The 15539-nt window shown below is 42.7% G+C and overlaps 1 protein-coding gene across 2 annotated transcripts; it reads right to left on the reverse strand.

The window, feature by feature from the left end:
- Nucleotides 1–7345: 7345 nt before the first annotated feature.
- On the reverse strand, nucleotides 7346–14836 carry IDNK (IDNK gluconokinase). Of its 2 annotated transcripts, XM_058865024.1 has the most exons (5): nucleotides 14679–14836; nucleotides 14533–14563; nucleotides 14094–14180; nucleotides 10373–10416; nucleotides 7346–8380 (listed from the first exon to the last, which is right to left on the reverse strand). In XM_058865024.1, the coding sequence occupies exons 1-5, from the start codon at nucleotides 14717–14719 to the stop codon at nucleotides 8020–8022; spliced, it is 564 nt and encodes a 187-aa protein (XP_058721007.1). In that variant the 5' UTR covers nucleotides 14720–14836; the 3' UTR covers nucleotides 7346–8019. The 2 variants fall into 2 exon arrangements, with proteins under 2 accessions (XP_058721007.1, XP_058721008.1); XM_058865025.1 differs by lacking the exon at nucleotides 14533–14563 and having other exon boundaries at nucleotides 14679–14833.
- Nucleotides 14837–15539: the final 703 nt, after the last annotated feature.

Here is a 15539-nt window from a genome sequence, read left to right on the forward strand (position 1 = left end):
CTTCTGCAACTTGGGCAGTGTGGCTGTAACACTTGCCAGTGAAGGGAACAGTCAGTGGGTGCTGAACCACTGTACTGTGCATCATTTGTTTCTCTTGTGTTTTACTCCTCTCTCTTCCTCTCATTATACTAATAATAACAACAACAACAATTTCATCTCCCTGGATCTTTGGACTGTTTCTTGATATTACTCTGCGGCTACTTTTCCCTCTTTCCAAGCTATGTAAGCTACCTGTTTGTGTTTTAAATTTGTCCAGGGGCTCCTTGCTCATCTGTACAGGCCTCCTGACATTCTCTTCTAGTTTCCTCCTCATGCATAAATCTTGAGGAAACAATCCTTAAGTGTCATTCAGCCCTCTATGCTCAGGGCTCTGTCCCATGGTATTTCTGCCAAGGAGATCCTCCCAAGAGGCCAACTTCAGCTCTCCTGAAGTCCAGCATAGTCATATTGCTTCTCACTCTCCTCGTTTCCCCAAAGATCTCAGACTCCACTGTTTTATGGTCACTGCAGCCCAACATGCCCTTGGGCTTCACATTCCCCACCAGCTTCTTGTTGCTGAGAACAAGATCCAGCCTAGCACCTTTCCTCTTTGGCTCCTTTGAGTTGGAGGAGGCAGTTGTCATTAGTGAACCCCCTGGAATACGTGTGCTCTACTGTCCTGAGCCTCCAACAGGCTGTCATAACCTGGAAGTGTGTGTGATGTTTCTTGTAAGTTTTCATCTGTCTAGACAAGGTCCGCATATCTATATGGTAGCCTTATTCCAGAAATTAGCCCACTAATTTCTCTAATTTATCTGTACAAGGGTTGGCTAACAAGGTCCAACTTCTACAACAAACTTTCAAATTAGTTCCCAAATCTCACAATAAACTTCAGGTGTTCAGTAAGTGAGTAAAGTGGAATATAACTGCTGGGATAAAACAGGAGAGAATCTATGGAAAAGAGAGGAAGAAGAAAAGTCAGTCCTTAGATCCTGCATTGGTCCTGCTGCTGTGGGTGCTCTGGATCTGGGGTCAGCTGAGAGAATGCTGGGGACCAATCCCCTTCCTTTTATGGTTTACCTGGTAAATGCCTCTCATGTAAAATATTGTGTGCCATTCATGCTGTAGTGTTCATATGTGCATACTGAGTTATTTAGAGCTCTCCAGGAAATGAGGGAGTTAGCAGACTGTGATGTCCTGGAGTAACTTCTAGTGAGGTGTCTGTAATTTAACCCTTCTGTTGAAGGTTAAACCTTCAGGTGCACTAAGAATGAGTCTTAAGGCAGACTTTCAAGCTTAACAACTTAGGAAGGAAAAAGAAGTTGGCTCAGAACAGCACCGACTGGCCCACCTCTGCAGGACCCTCTCAATCCAATCAACATTCTCCTGTTGTAACAGTCAGAGTGTTTGGGCCAAAATATATGTAAGTTGCTTTTGCCTGGTCCTCCAAATTGCTGTTGTGGTGGTTGGAATCCCCCATGAGGATCAGGGCTTGTGAATGTGAGGCTTTTCTACTCTGCTTATGGAGGGCTTCAGAGGCTAGGTCTTCCTGGTCAGGTGGCCTGTAGCAGGCCTCCACTCTAAACTTACCTGTGCTTGTCCTCCCTTTAATCCTCACCCATAAGCTGTAAATTAGCTCCTCATCTATTCCAGGAGGGGCTCCATGCAGATGGTCACAGACAGAGAGGTTGACATCTCTACTTTGTCTCCCCTGCCTGCCCTTCCTGAAGAGACTGTATCCTTCCATTCTAACATTCCAGTCATGGGAGTTTCCACCATGTTTTCATCATGCCAGTAAGATCACAGACCTGCAGGCATGCATTTGTCTCCTTTATTCCCTGGATGCTGGATGTGTTAGCATAGAGGCATTTAAGTTAGCCCACCCCTCCAGTGAAAATCACTTTATCTCTGGAGTGGCTGGAATCCCTTGTGCTATCTTCCAGGTGTACTACTGACCTGCAGTCCCTCTCTAGACTCTGGGTGTCTCTTGCTGGCTCTGGCCAGCACTTAACTGATATAAATAGGATGGCAAATCATCCCACACCTTATCATTGTTAAATAGGATGGTAACCTCCCTCTTCCCAGTCATAAATTGTTAAAAGCTGTATTGGTGATTCCTGCTAACCCTTGACCAAAGACCCTCTTCTCCTTTTGAGAGAGTTGATGCTTCTGACCCCATCTGATACAAGCAAGAATGTGTTACCTTAGCTATCCCATTGTCAAACAACCCAAAATTTTGGCAGTGACATGAGCTTCAGAGCCATACATTAATCGACTCGATCCATCTGTTTCTTCCAGTCACTACCTCCATATGGAAGAATGGGAGGAAAAAATAACCTATGCCCATGATTCCCTTACCAATTGTCCCAAGGCCTTGAGGTCTCTTTTCATGGCCTTTGGACTGATTACATGTTGTGACTTCATCACCACTTTCATGGAGGATCAGCAATTGGTAGTAGTCTGAGCACTGAACCAGGCTGGGAAACTTCCTGGTCACATCATTAACCTTGACTCCAGGAGTGCAGTAAACTTCCTTGAGGGGAATATCCTTCCAGCATATTGGACCTTCCCCTTTGAAAGGAACCATCTACCACTACAACTATTATTTTCTTCTTCATGGAACTGATGTTATTGTGAGCTGTAGGCCTGTCTGGCCTTGATAACATCTTCAGTGGAGAAGGACCTTCATCCTTATCATCCATTGCATGACTTTCCTTATCTGTAACTACTGTACAGAGAGGCACCTAAAGGGAGGGTGAGATGGGCAAGGAGGTGTCTTGTCTGTTGTCCCAGGCAAGGACTTGCCTTTGTTCATCATTTTATTCTGACCTTCAGGTAGAGGGAGGTTACAGGACCCTCTGATAAGAAAGGATAGAGAGCAAGTAGTTTCTGTAGAATAATCTCTAACTTTTTTACAGTTACTTTCACAGTGACTATTAGGATCTCCAGAGAAACTAATTCAACTTAAGTGTGCCTTACTTGGACCTTGCATTAAAAAAAGTTGAGACTCCCTCATCATTCAACAGGCAGATCTTTTTGAGAATACAGTCCATGACATCCAAAAAGTCTGTCAGATGGAAGGGCAAAGGTGATGTGGGGAACGGAACAGTTTTTACCAAGACACTAAATCAGTGAATCTAACCAGCACGAATATTTTGTTGAGACACCATTCATCTCACCATTTTTAAGCATTTCAGTTGCATGTTACAAACTAAGAGACAATGCATTTGAAGTAAAATTTCATTGCAATTCAGCAAGAGATGAAGTTTGACCTATAATCTATATAGAGCCTTCAGCTAAGCTCTCTTAATGAAGAAGAATCAATATTTATCAGTAATTACTGTCAAACTAGTTTTCTGGTAACTAGTGGTAAAAACACTGAGCTGTTTTTTATTAGGAATTTTCATTTTGTCAGAAAATGTAGCAAGCAGAACAAGCTTTATAGATAGGATAGACCTTTTATTTCATCTTTAATGGTGAGAGAAAAGCCGCATTTACTGGTTTTAGATTATGTTAGAATGTTTCTCTTTGTTCACCCCATCCCACTTCTACCCCTCATCCCTTTATCCATCTCTCTAAAATTCTCTCTTCAGAGTTACCTACTTCTTTTTTCAGATGAGCACTTAGATAACTTGTATTTGAAATCTGCAGCTTGCATTTTGGGTCAGAGGGCATGTGTGCCTAAAGGTCTCTTCATTTTCCTGCTTTCTTCTTTTCCTTTGCTGTGGACCAAGTGACCTGACAGGATTGTCTGCAAAACTGCCTTGCCTGATCATCAAACCCCTGCTAGAAAAAGTTGCCATCATTTGATGCCAAAGCAAAAAATCTAGAAGTTATGATATCTGAACTGACAGATATAATTTAAAATACTCAAAATGCATGCATTTACTATTGGGAATATGACTGGAAGATGGCTAGTTTTTTAAAGGATGTGGTCTGCCTAATTATCTTTTTGGTTCAGTGACTGCATGAGCTGAGCTGACCCTGGCTGGATGCCAGGCACCCACCAAAGTCACTGTATACCTCCCTTACGCAGCTGGACAGGAGAGAGAATATATAAAAAAGGGTTTATGAGTAGAGATGAGGACTGGGAGAGATTGCTCATCATATACTGTCATGGGAAAAACAGCCTGGAATTAGAGATTTTAGCTGAACTTATTAGTAACAAAATCAGAGCAGGATAATGGGGAGTAAAAATAGACCCTACTCCTCCCTCCCTAGCTTTACCTCCTACCCTCCAGCAGTGCAGGGAGACAGGGAATGGGGATTATGGTTAGTTCATTACAAGTTTTTTCTGCTGCTGCTTAGGGAGAGTTGTTCCCCTGCTCCACTGTGGGGTCCCTCCCGTGGGTGACAGTTCTCCATCTCAGTCCAGCTTGTGGGCAACAGCTCTCCACGAACTACTGCAACATAGATCACTGTTCATGGGGCGCAGTCCTTCCAAGGACAGGCTGCTCTAGTGTGTCCCCCACAGGGTCACATCCTACAGGAAGCCTGCTCCAGCATGGGCTCCTCTCCACCGGTCTGCAGTTCCCTGCCACGACCCTGCTCCAGCACAGGCTTCCCATGGGGTCACAGCCTCCTCTCAGGCATCCACCTATTCCAGCGTGTGTCTCCTCCATGGGCTGCAGGTGGATCTCTGCATCCCCATGGACCTCCCTGGGCTGCAGGGGCACAGCTGCCTCACCATGGGCTGTACCAGGGGCTGTGGGGGAATCTCAGCTCTGGTGCTTGGAGCACCTCCTCCCCCTCCTTCTGCACTGACCTTGGTGCCTACAGAGCTGTTCCTCTCACGTGTTCTCACCCCATTCTTTGCTGGCTGCAGTTACATCTGCGCAATCACATTTTTTCTCCCCTGTTCTTAGAAATCTGTTACCACAGGAGCGTTATCACCATTTCTGATTGGCCCAGCCTTGGCCAGCAGCATGTCTGTCTGGGAGCCAGCTGGGATTGTTTCAACAGGGGGTGGGGGTGGCTTCCAGCAGATTCTCACAGAAGCCACCCCTGTAGCCACCCCCCCCCCCCCCCCCAAATACCACAACCTGGCGTAACAAAATAATTATTAATAAAAAAAACCCACAACACATATCAATTTATAGTTGAGGTGGCAGGCAGCTAGTCTGTTACTTTGCCTGTGCAAAGGAACTTGTGCAGTTTGGGATAGCGCATTTCATTTTTATTTCCTCATTTTTATTTCCTCACTGAAAAATGTTTATGCTGTAGTAGGTGCATTATTTACACATCATGTTACTAACTGTGCTTAGCATAAATTTATGAGGATGTATAGTGCATGTACCTTGCATAGATAATTTGTGTTTAGAGACAGAGTAAGCAATTTCAAACTCCAGGTGTTTCCTCCTCAGTTTTTGCTGCATTTGCTAAATACATATCAAAATACTTGCATCCAGATAATATTAATAGCCTGTCCAACTAACCTGAATATGACATTCCTAGAATAGTGGTGTTAGTTTAAAAACAGCAACAACAAAACTCTCAAACAAAACAACAAAAACAATAAACCCTCACAACAAAAAAAAAACCCAAAAACAACCAAATGAAACCTAAATCAAGTAAATGAAATGTTGTAGGATTGTCATTGGGCAGGGATTGTTCTGCTACCTTTTTCTTCCACTGCACACGTGCACAGCTTGATTAAAATCTGAGAGTAGTTTTATGTGGTTAATATTGGGATAATTCACATCTTAATCTAATAATTTGTAATGAACAGAATATAAGTGAACAGAAGTAATGCTTTGTTGTCTTTCAGAATAGCAGGTAACAACCAGACAACCGATTAGATTGACAACAACCTTCTCTGCAGTATCTTTTAAGTAAAAGCAAGATGCAAATATATTAAAAGGGTAAGGGAAGGAAAGATTCCCAACATAAAAACAAAGACTGAGAAATACCCTGACCTAATCTGAAGCATGAACTGCCTGTAAGTATGAACATACTACTTTGTTTAGAAGCCTTCAAAAATCCAAGCTTCTTATATAAAACTCTCTTAATGAGATTTTTTTTTACTGTTGAGTACAATTTTGTCAGTGAAGCCACTTTGTGAGTGTTCTATAAATGCGGACAAGTAGATCTGAAAATCAGTCTGGCCTTCTCAGTACTCAAAAATGTCCCTTTTTAAAAAAAAAATTATTTAAAGGTCTGATCATATCTGTGTGTGACAGGATGGTGCTGCTGTAGAGCATCCTGGTCTGGCTTTATTGTGTGTGAAAGAAGGAAGCATAATTCTGTATTTAATAATGGGTACATTAGTCAAGTGTTTGTAAAATGGTGTACTGGAAAAGATGAAGACCTCATTAACAGCATAGATGCCACAAGAGGGTGCTGTGTCTCTGATTTTCATAGCTACAAAATTTGTACAGGTCTGACAAGCCACTTAGTCTGAAGAGGTCTCTGAAATTTGAGGGTATTAAGAAGCTTACAGATAACCCTGCCTCTTGCACTTAACTTTGCTTCTGTGTCTTAAACTTGCACCCCGGCTCTTGGAACAAACAGGATCTGGGGTGAGAGCACCCCGTAGTGTACAGCAACAGACTAAAACTAGTAATTGCCTGGTATTCTCCCTTCAGGTCACAAATAAACTGGAAAACACCATTTCTGGATAGGTTAATGCCTAAAATTCCAATTCTGTGTCTAAAAATTGCTGCTTTCAGTAAGATAAAGCCCATTTATTGCACTAATTTAAGCACAGTAGTTTGTCTAGTACACCACAAAGCCCTTACTATTTTCATTCATAATGAGAACATGATTAATATTTTTCAAGTACTTACCCAGGTAAAAATTACACTAAAGATGCTTTCATGAGGTGTTCTTCTACAGGAGTTCATCCATCATTCCAGAAATAAAAAAAAATTGCATGACGCACTAAAAATAATCCATGTGTGACAGCACATGGAGATGTCTCCATTCGGACAAGACTCAAATCTTTCATACAGAAACTTAAAACAGAAAATTTCATTTTATGAAGCTGAAAAGGCATATCTTGTCTAACATGACATGAAGTACTTTTTGAAAAACACCTTGGTGGTAAAAAAGGTCTTCAATCTTAAGTTCTGGTAGCTAGGTGACTGATTAGGTATTTGGAATTTTCTTGTCTTCATCAAAAAAGATGAGAAAAATATGTAGTAGGAATAGTTTGATCAAAAGCTTTAAAGCAATTGTATTGACATGCACTGAGGTGCCCACCAGCATTGGGAAGTGAAGAAGAAGGTCCAGCTGTGAAAGAGTTAAGTTTTCAAAAAGAAGGAAGTGTCTATTAACCTTGCATTCACTACCTTAAATCACTAGTTGACTCACACTCAGCTGCAATGTATACGCTTTGTACATGAAAGCTCCAAGTTCAGAGCTAGTATGATGTTTTATTTCTGAAGCTTTATTTCTAAGTATTTCTTATGCTTTATTTCTAAAGCTTTCCATTCAGTTAAATTTTTTATATTGCATCACCACCACTGCCTTTTCTTTCAAACATTTTTCAGCTTGGTGGTCAATGCATTCAGTAAGAGATCAGGAAAGTTCTTATGAAGTCATCAGTACTCTAGTGAGGTAAACAAGGATACAAACACAGAATCTACAACTTGATGAAAATCCAGCAGTGAGACAGAGATAGTGTCATGTATGGAACTTTATCACACATGTTCCTGCCTCTTCTAGGAAAATGACATTATTTTTTAACAAAGCTGTAAATTATTTAATCTTGTAATAGCAGATGTGCCCATCTCAGTATCTGACAGAGAAAATATTAAAATTAAGAAAAGAAATTATTCTGTGTGACCCTTGCAAGGATTTTCAAAAGCAGGCTCTTACAAAATTGAGAATTTTAACTTCACAGAGTGAAGGGCTTAAAAAGTTAACAGTTATTGCAAATTATATCTTGTATGTCTTTTACAGAGCCACGATAAAAAAACCAAGCAGTAAACGAGCTCTTAAAAATAAGCTGGTTTGATTTAATAATCAATTTAATAATTAAAACCCTATCTCATAGCCTAGCTATCCTTCAGGGAATTTCTATATGTGTCATTCAGAAAATTACACTGGCAAAGCCTCACCCTGAAGAATGGCGCTCTCAATCTCTGCTACTATTTCTGGGAGAGATTTTTCTAGACTGACAGTAATGAAGTTTTCTGGTGCACTAGGTGGCTCTAGAGTATCAAACTGAGACTTGAGAAGTTTAAGTGGCATAAAATGACCTCTCCGCTTCTCCAGGCGGCCAGCAATGATGTTCATAGGTCCATCCAAATGAACAAAGAGGATCTTTAGTGCTGGGTTTTCTCCTGGTTGCTCTGGCTGGTTGCTTTTGATTGCAGATGCTCCACTAATTAACACACGCCTGTACATCTTCTTCAGTGCAGAACAGGCCAGAACTGTATCTTGTCTAGATGCGTCTTCTCTATTGAAAAGAAAAAACAAAAATAAAAACCTTTATACATCTACAAAAATGGCTTGTTAGTTCTACTGAACAAGGCAGACAAGCCCTAGCTCCTCAAGAAGGACAGCCACAGGAGTAGTGGCATTTTGACAGTATATTTGAATATACTTGTATATTTGAATATATATAGTATATTTGAATATACTTGAATATATTTGACAGGTATTTGAATAATTTTGATGGGATTTTGAAACCAAATTTCTAGTCCAGGTAAAGATGTGATTTGAAAGTGAGGTCAAGCTAGCCGACCTTCTGGCAAAATCTCAGTCTTACGGAGCTTGTCTATTAGCCACCATTCTTTCCTGAATTAAATTAAATTCTAGCACAAGGAAGTGTCAAGATAATTTCCTTAATTGTTGACAATAGGAACTAAATATCCATAGAAACACCTATCCATTATCTATAAAATTACTGTACTATTCTCTCTAAAGGTAAGTGGCTGATGAACAGTACAGACCACTGTTCTGAAATACAGTATTTTCAATACATGTTGCCACTGTCTCAGACTCGACTGTAATTTATGTTTTCTGCAACTCACTGGCAGCATTGCATATATACTCACTTCAGATTAAACAAGAGATTGCAGGTCAGTGAATGCTTTGCACATGTATTTTCTGCTGACAAGGCTTCTTAAAATAAAGCATTCAACTCTGGGTGTGTCTGTTCCACCAAAAAGCAAATCCAGAATTAGTTGTCTCTAAGAGGAGTGAATAAAATTCCTGCCTAAGAAAATATATTCTGTAATAAAATTAAAATCAGGTATGAACCTATTTAAATATCATTCTATGGTCAGATTTTGGTTCAAAGGGAAGTAAGAACTTCTGATACCTACCATTCTCACTTAGGTAAATCAGTGACAGCCTCAGCTATTAATAAGAACTAATAATTAAACATTGGCATTAGGCTCTTTTAAAATACAGTTGATTTTACAAAGTTTCCAGAGCTGGGCAGTGGCATTAAGCTATCACATAATATAAAGCAATGGATCCAGCATATCAATCCAGACAAATTTCTGGATTAACCTGTGCTCCAATGAGGTATGCTCACCTAATGCACACAAACAAGTGTAAAGCTTGCCTAAACAGTCCCTGCCCTCCCAACCTTTTCCTTTTTTGGGACATACTCCAGTCCCTTCATCATTGTTGGATGCTCTCCAGTATGTCCATGCCTCTCTCATAATGAGGAGCCCAGAACTGACACAGCAGTCTGGTGTGACCTCACCAGTGCAAAGAGAGAGGGCCACCTCCTTTGACCTGCTGGCAATTCTTGGTCTAATATAGCCTGGGATTCAGGATTTTGCTGGCCTGCCTTGCCAGAGGAGCACATTGCTGGGGTACATCCAACTGGGGCTGTCCATCACAGCTCCCTCAGGCCCTTTTCTGCTGCTTTTCAGCTGAGGGCCCTCTGTCCATAGCAGTGCTTGGGGTTGTTCTTTCCCAGAGGCAGGATTTTGCATTTTTAGAAGGCTCCTACCAACCTGTTTCTACAGCCTTTCAAGGTTCCTCTGCATCAGTTACTCCTCCCATTTTGGTGTCATCTGCAAATTAGCAGAGTACACTCAAGCAAGTGAACAGTGTCAAACAAACTTGACACTGTATCTTATTCAAAATAACAGAATTTTTTCTTACTGTTGTTATTGGTGTATTTTGTAGTTATGTTCTTCGTAAGTAGTTAATGCCAGGCTTTTTAATACATTGGATCCTTGAAATTATTTTACACAGAGAGTAGGAAAAAAAAAATCAGTGGCAACAATTTTCCACTTTATTTCTCAGGGATTAGCTCACCGTCAGCAATTACTATGACAGTTTGGATTAGTAAAAATAGAATGACTTTAGTACTTGCAGAAGTTCTTTACACTACCACTTATATTTCTGCTTTGCAATGCAGTGGGGAAAAACACTTCTGGTACTTCTGTCTTTAGCTAAAACTTTTTAAAACTAGACATTGTCTTACCTCCTTAGTATATCATGCAATGTGCAAAGCCAAGGAATCCTATCCTAGAAAGAAAACAAGTTAGTTAAAAATTCTTCAGAAATTAATTTGAAACAATTGCTTCTAGCATCTCAGGTATTTGACTAGAGGTAAAAATTAGCATTAAACTCATCAGGAAGTTCAGTTTTTAATCTTTCTTTATATATAGATTTGCTACTACTGCCTGAAGGCTAATATGAACTGCTAGGCATATTATGAATAAGAAGCTTTCAGTGGAATAATACTTTTTATGTTACAGGTCCCTACAGGTATATGATGGAAATAATAGTTATGCAAGTGTAGCAAGCACCTTGTAAACCTCTGAAGGATAGTCAGCTTATCTCTTGCTTCTATTATACCATTAAAATATACAGCTAGAATTGTTATTTCTTTTCCCTGATAGTGTCATACACACACCCCATCCCCGTTTTGGATTCAAGCTGAAGCTTCCAGAAACAGACAGATCTAAATTTAGTTATCTTCAATAACTATATTTATTTCAGTAGCAGTCACAAATAAATGTAATCACAACCAAAATTTCCCAAAACTTTTGCCCATTACTTAGGCAAACACGAGTGACTGATAAGATGCTTACTTAAAAAAATCTTAAAAATCTGAAATGTTAAGCTGCCACAAACTTCAGTCATGCCTAATGAGCACTTAAAAACTGCTCCCATTTAATTTCTGAATGCTGTTACTGCTGGGTGAGCACAACAAATGATAACATGGACAAATAAATGCAACAATGTTTTGTTGGTGTCATGACACATTAACTTCCCCTTGGCATTCAAGATGGCCCTCACAATTTTGCACCTCTCATTTTTCAGAAAAGATGCTTTCCTCTTGCTGGGCACCACACATGAATGGTTTAGTCATTCAAGTGTACAATGCTGCTACAGACAACATACAGGCTTCCAATTGCTACTGAAAGATCCAAGGTTTTCACCAGAATCTTGAATATTTGTCTAGATTGTCTAAGGACATCTCCCAAAAGATCTGAGGGACTGAAAAAAATAAAAGTGGAATCCTTGCAAAAAAAAAAAAAAAAAAAAAAAAAAAAAAGTAGGAGCTTTGCAAAATTTTTCAATTCTAATTGCATTCTTAAGGTCTTTTTAAAAATATACCATTACTGCATCTTGCCCTGTTCTTAAGCTCTGTATACTTTTAGATTTATTTCATATGTTCACCAGGATTGTTTCGTTTATATTCTTTATATTTAATATTCTTTGTTTAAAGAGACATACATTCATAAGTATATATTTCTCTAGAAGTAGTGGACATGAGCTTTTTTAATTCTTCCCGATTCTGTACAGGAAAAGTGGCTTTAACTGTAAAACCACTGTCCTAATTGATGGCAAATGGAATAATACCTTTTTTCAAGCTGTACCATTAAGTTACTAGTACTTCAAGCACTGCCAGCCTGTCAAGGGATGGGATTGTCCAGGTCTGCTCTGCAGTGGCCTCACCTTGAGTCCTGTGTGCAGTTTTGGGCACCACAGTATAAGAAGAATATAAATATACTAGAGAGTATCTAAAGGAGGGCCTTGAGGATGCTGAGGAGCCTTGAGGGGAAGGTGTATGAGGAGTGGCTGAAGTCATTTGGTCTGTTCAGCCTGGGGAACAGGAGACAGAGGACAGACCTCATTGCAGTTACAACTTCCTCCTGAGAGGGAGAGGAGGAGGGGCAGGCACTGATCTGTTCTCTGTGGTGATCAGTGACAGAATGTGAGGGAATGGCCTGAAGCTGTGTCAGGGGAGGTTTATGTTGGATATTAGAAAAAGGCCCCACCCCAGGGGTGGCTGGGCACTGGAACAGCCTCCTCAGGGAAGTGGTAATAGCACCAGCCTGACAAGAGTTCCAAAGCATTTGGTCAGCACTCTCAGGCACATGCTGCAATTCAGAATCCTAGAATCATTAGGCTTGGAAAAGACCTTCAAAATCATCAAGTCCAACCTTTGACTGAAAACCTCCATGCTAATTAAACTATACTATTAAGTGTCTACTTTTTTTCTTTTTTTAAACACTTCTAAGGATGGTGACTTTTCTGAGCAGCCAGTTCTAATGCTTAGCCACTCTTTCAGTGATTATATTTTTTGTAATATTCACCTTGAACCTCCCCTGTCACAACCTGAGACCACTTTCCCTTGTCTTATTCCTTGTTACCTGGGAGAATAAGCTGACTCCCATCTCACCACAACCTCCTTTCTGGTAATTGTAGAGAATGATAAGGTCTTCTCTGAGTCTCCTTTTCTCTAGCCTAAAAACAACCCCTGCTCCCTCGGCCGCTCCTCACAGGACTTGTGTTCCAGACCCTTCACCAGCCTTGTTGCCCTTCTCTGGACTGATTCCAGCACTTCAATGTCCTTCCTGAATTAAGGGGTCCCAGAATTGAACACAGCACTCAGGGTGTGGCCTCACCAGTGTGAGGTATAGGTACAGGGGGACGATCACTGCCCTGGTTTTGCTAGTCACACTGTTGCTAATGGAGGCCAGGATGCCATAGGCCTTCTTGGCCACCTGAGTGTGTGTTGGCCCATATTCACTTACTGCCAACCAGCACTCCCGGGCCCTTTTCTGCTGGACAGCTTTCCAGCCTCTCTGCCCCATCCCTGTAGTCCTGCCCGGCGCTACTGTGACCCAAGGGCAGGACCTGGCACTTCAGCTTGTTGAAACTTACATGATTGGCCTCAGTCCATCGATCCAGCCTGTTCAAATCTCTCTGCAGAGCCTTCCCACCCTACAGCATATCAACACTTCCTTCCAAATTGGTGTCACCTGCAGACTTACTAAATGCAGTCAATCCCCTTGGTATCATTAACAAAGATGTTAACCAGGATTGGCTGTGATGTGGATCCCTGGGGAAACCCACTAGTGACTGCCCATCAACTGTAGCTCCATTCACCAACACTCTCTGGGCCTGACCATCCAGCCAGTTTTTAACCAGCAAACAGTGCACCCATTCTAGACATGGGAAGCCAGTTTCCCAAGGAGGATGCTTTGGGAAATGGCATCAAAGGCTTTACTGAAGTCCAGGCAGACTATATCCACAGCCTTTCCCTCATCCACTAGTTCAGTTGGATATGGAAGGAGGTAAGGGTACCTTTCCCAAACCCCTGCTGGCTGGGCCTGATGCTCTGGTTGTCCTGCACATTCCATGTGGTGTACTCAATCTGTTCCACAACCTTCCCTGACACTGAGGCCAGACTTGCAAGCATGCAGCTCCCTGGATCCTCCTTGTAGACAGGCCACATTGGCAACCCCCAGTCATCCTGGGACCTCCCAAGTTAACCAGGAGTGGTGATAAATCATGAAAAGTGATTTTAGAGAAGGATAACAAATTTTTTGAGTTTTCTTGTGCAGGGGCACGCTATGGACTCCATGTTTCTTGTAGGTCCCTTCCAACTCAGGATATTCTGAGAGTTTATGATTCTCATCCAAAACTGCAACTCTCTGTGTGGACTGTAGAGGGGGAGATTTCTCACAAATCTTAAAACAACAGCATAATGCATGTGAGCTCACAAGCATTTGATGAACTACTTTTTTATGCAGTTTGACACAAGAAGCCTCCCTCACCTTACACACACCTGTGTTTACAGTCGGACTAGTCTACATAGTAAACCACAATGTACTTCAACAAGGTGTGCATGAAATTACAGAGATTAATGTGTGGATGATGGTTTTTTCAGGGCTTATTCAAGGTACCTCGTCATTTAGTGGAATCCCTTTTTCCATTTTCTTCTTATTTTCTAGAGGATGATAATCATCTGCATCGTAGAATTTCCATCCCAACTAAGAAAAAAATAAATTAATTACGGATTGTTCAGCTAAATCAGGTGAGGTAACAATGACTTCAGAATTTACAAAGAGGACACCTAAGAAATTACAGGCTTCCTGCACCACAGTATGAATCACCGTTTACAGCATGATGATTAGCAAAAAAAACAACAAAACACTGAGGCAGCTTGGTAGCAGCAACAGCTGTTGCATCACGGCACCGATCCGAAGTCGGTGCAGGCGACACTGCGCCAGCCAAACCCGGCTTGGGGGAGCAGCAGCCCGGGCGAAGGCCGCCGGCCTGGCGCAGGGAGGTGCCTGCTCGCCCCGGCACGCCTCCCAGGCGGCGGCTCCCACACGCTCCTACCTTCTCTGCCAGCCGCGACCCGACCGTGGTCCTGCGGGGAAGCACAAAGGGCCGGTTACGCACCCGGAGCCGCAGCCGCAGCGCCGGGCTCCGGCAGCGCCGATCCCCCGGCACCGCCGCAGCGCCGCCCCCCGCCCGGTACCTACTTCCCTGAGCCGCTGACGCCCATCACCACCAGCAGCACCATGGCGGCCCGGCGCGCTCCGCCTCTGCCCCTTTGCCCTCCTGCGCCGCTGGCCCGGCCCGCCCTCGGCCTCACCGCGGGAGGCGGGTGCGAGCCCGCCCGCGGGCCCCGGGCGCGGGGCGGCCCCAGCGCGGCCGTGCGGGAAGCGGCCGAAGCGCCTCCTCCTGCCCCGCCGCCGCCGACCCGCGCGGCTGCCCGGGATCGGCATCCGCTCCCCTCCTGTGGGAACCTGGGACACCCGTGGCGTGTCTCCCGCTCTCTTTCCCCGCAGTCGCTCCTTGTGCCGAAGTTACCTCATCTTCTCCCGAACCCTCTTTGTCTCAGGCTTTTCAGTTTGATCGGGCGTGTTTCTTCCAGCGGTTCCTAACACGGTATTCACCGATTGCAGCCTCATCAACACACGCGAATTTAATAGAAACAGTCATTTCTGCAGTGCGTGTTAAAGTATGCATTGATGCCCGTTGAATTCTGTATTACCCTTTGGTAATAAAGGTCTGCCTTTGAAATTTAATTAAGGCACCAACCGTGCCATGGCTAAATCCATTTTAGTATTTCTTAAAGCATTGACCCAGTCATATTTTTAAATCACTGAACTACTTGGTGAATAAGGCTGGGAAGGACCACTGATGGGGTCATCTAGTCCAACCCCATGGCTCAAGCAGGACCCCACAGAGCACATTAGGATTCTGTCCGGGCAGCTTTTGAGTATCTCCAGTGAAGGGGACTCCACAACCTCTCTGAGCTGCCTGTTCCAGTGCTGTTACCTTCACAGTAATGAAATGCTTCCTGGTGTGAGTGGAACTTCTGTGTTTCAGTCTGTGCC

Source organism: Poecile atricapillus, chromosome Z (assembly GCF_030490865.1).
Source record: "Poecile atricapillus isolate bPoeAtr1 chromosome Z, bPoeAtr1.hap1, whole genome shotgun sequence".
Lineage (NCBI taxonomy): Eukaryota > Metazoa > Chordata > Aves > Passeriformes > Paridae > Poecile > Poecile atricapillus.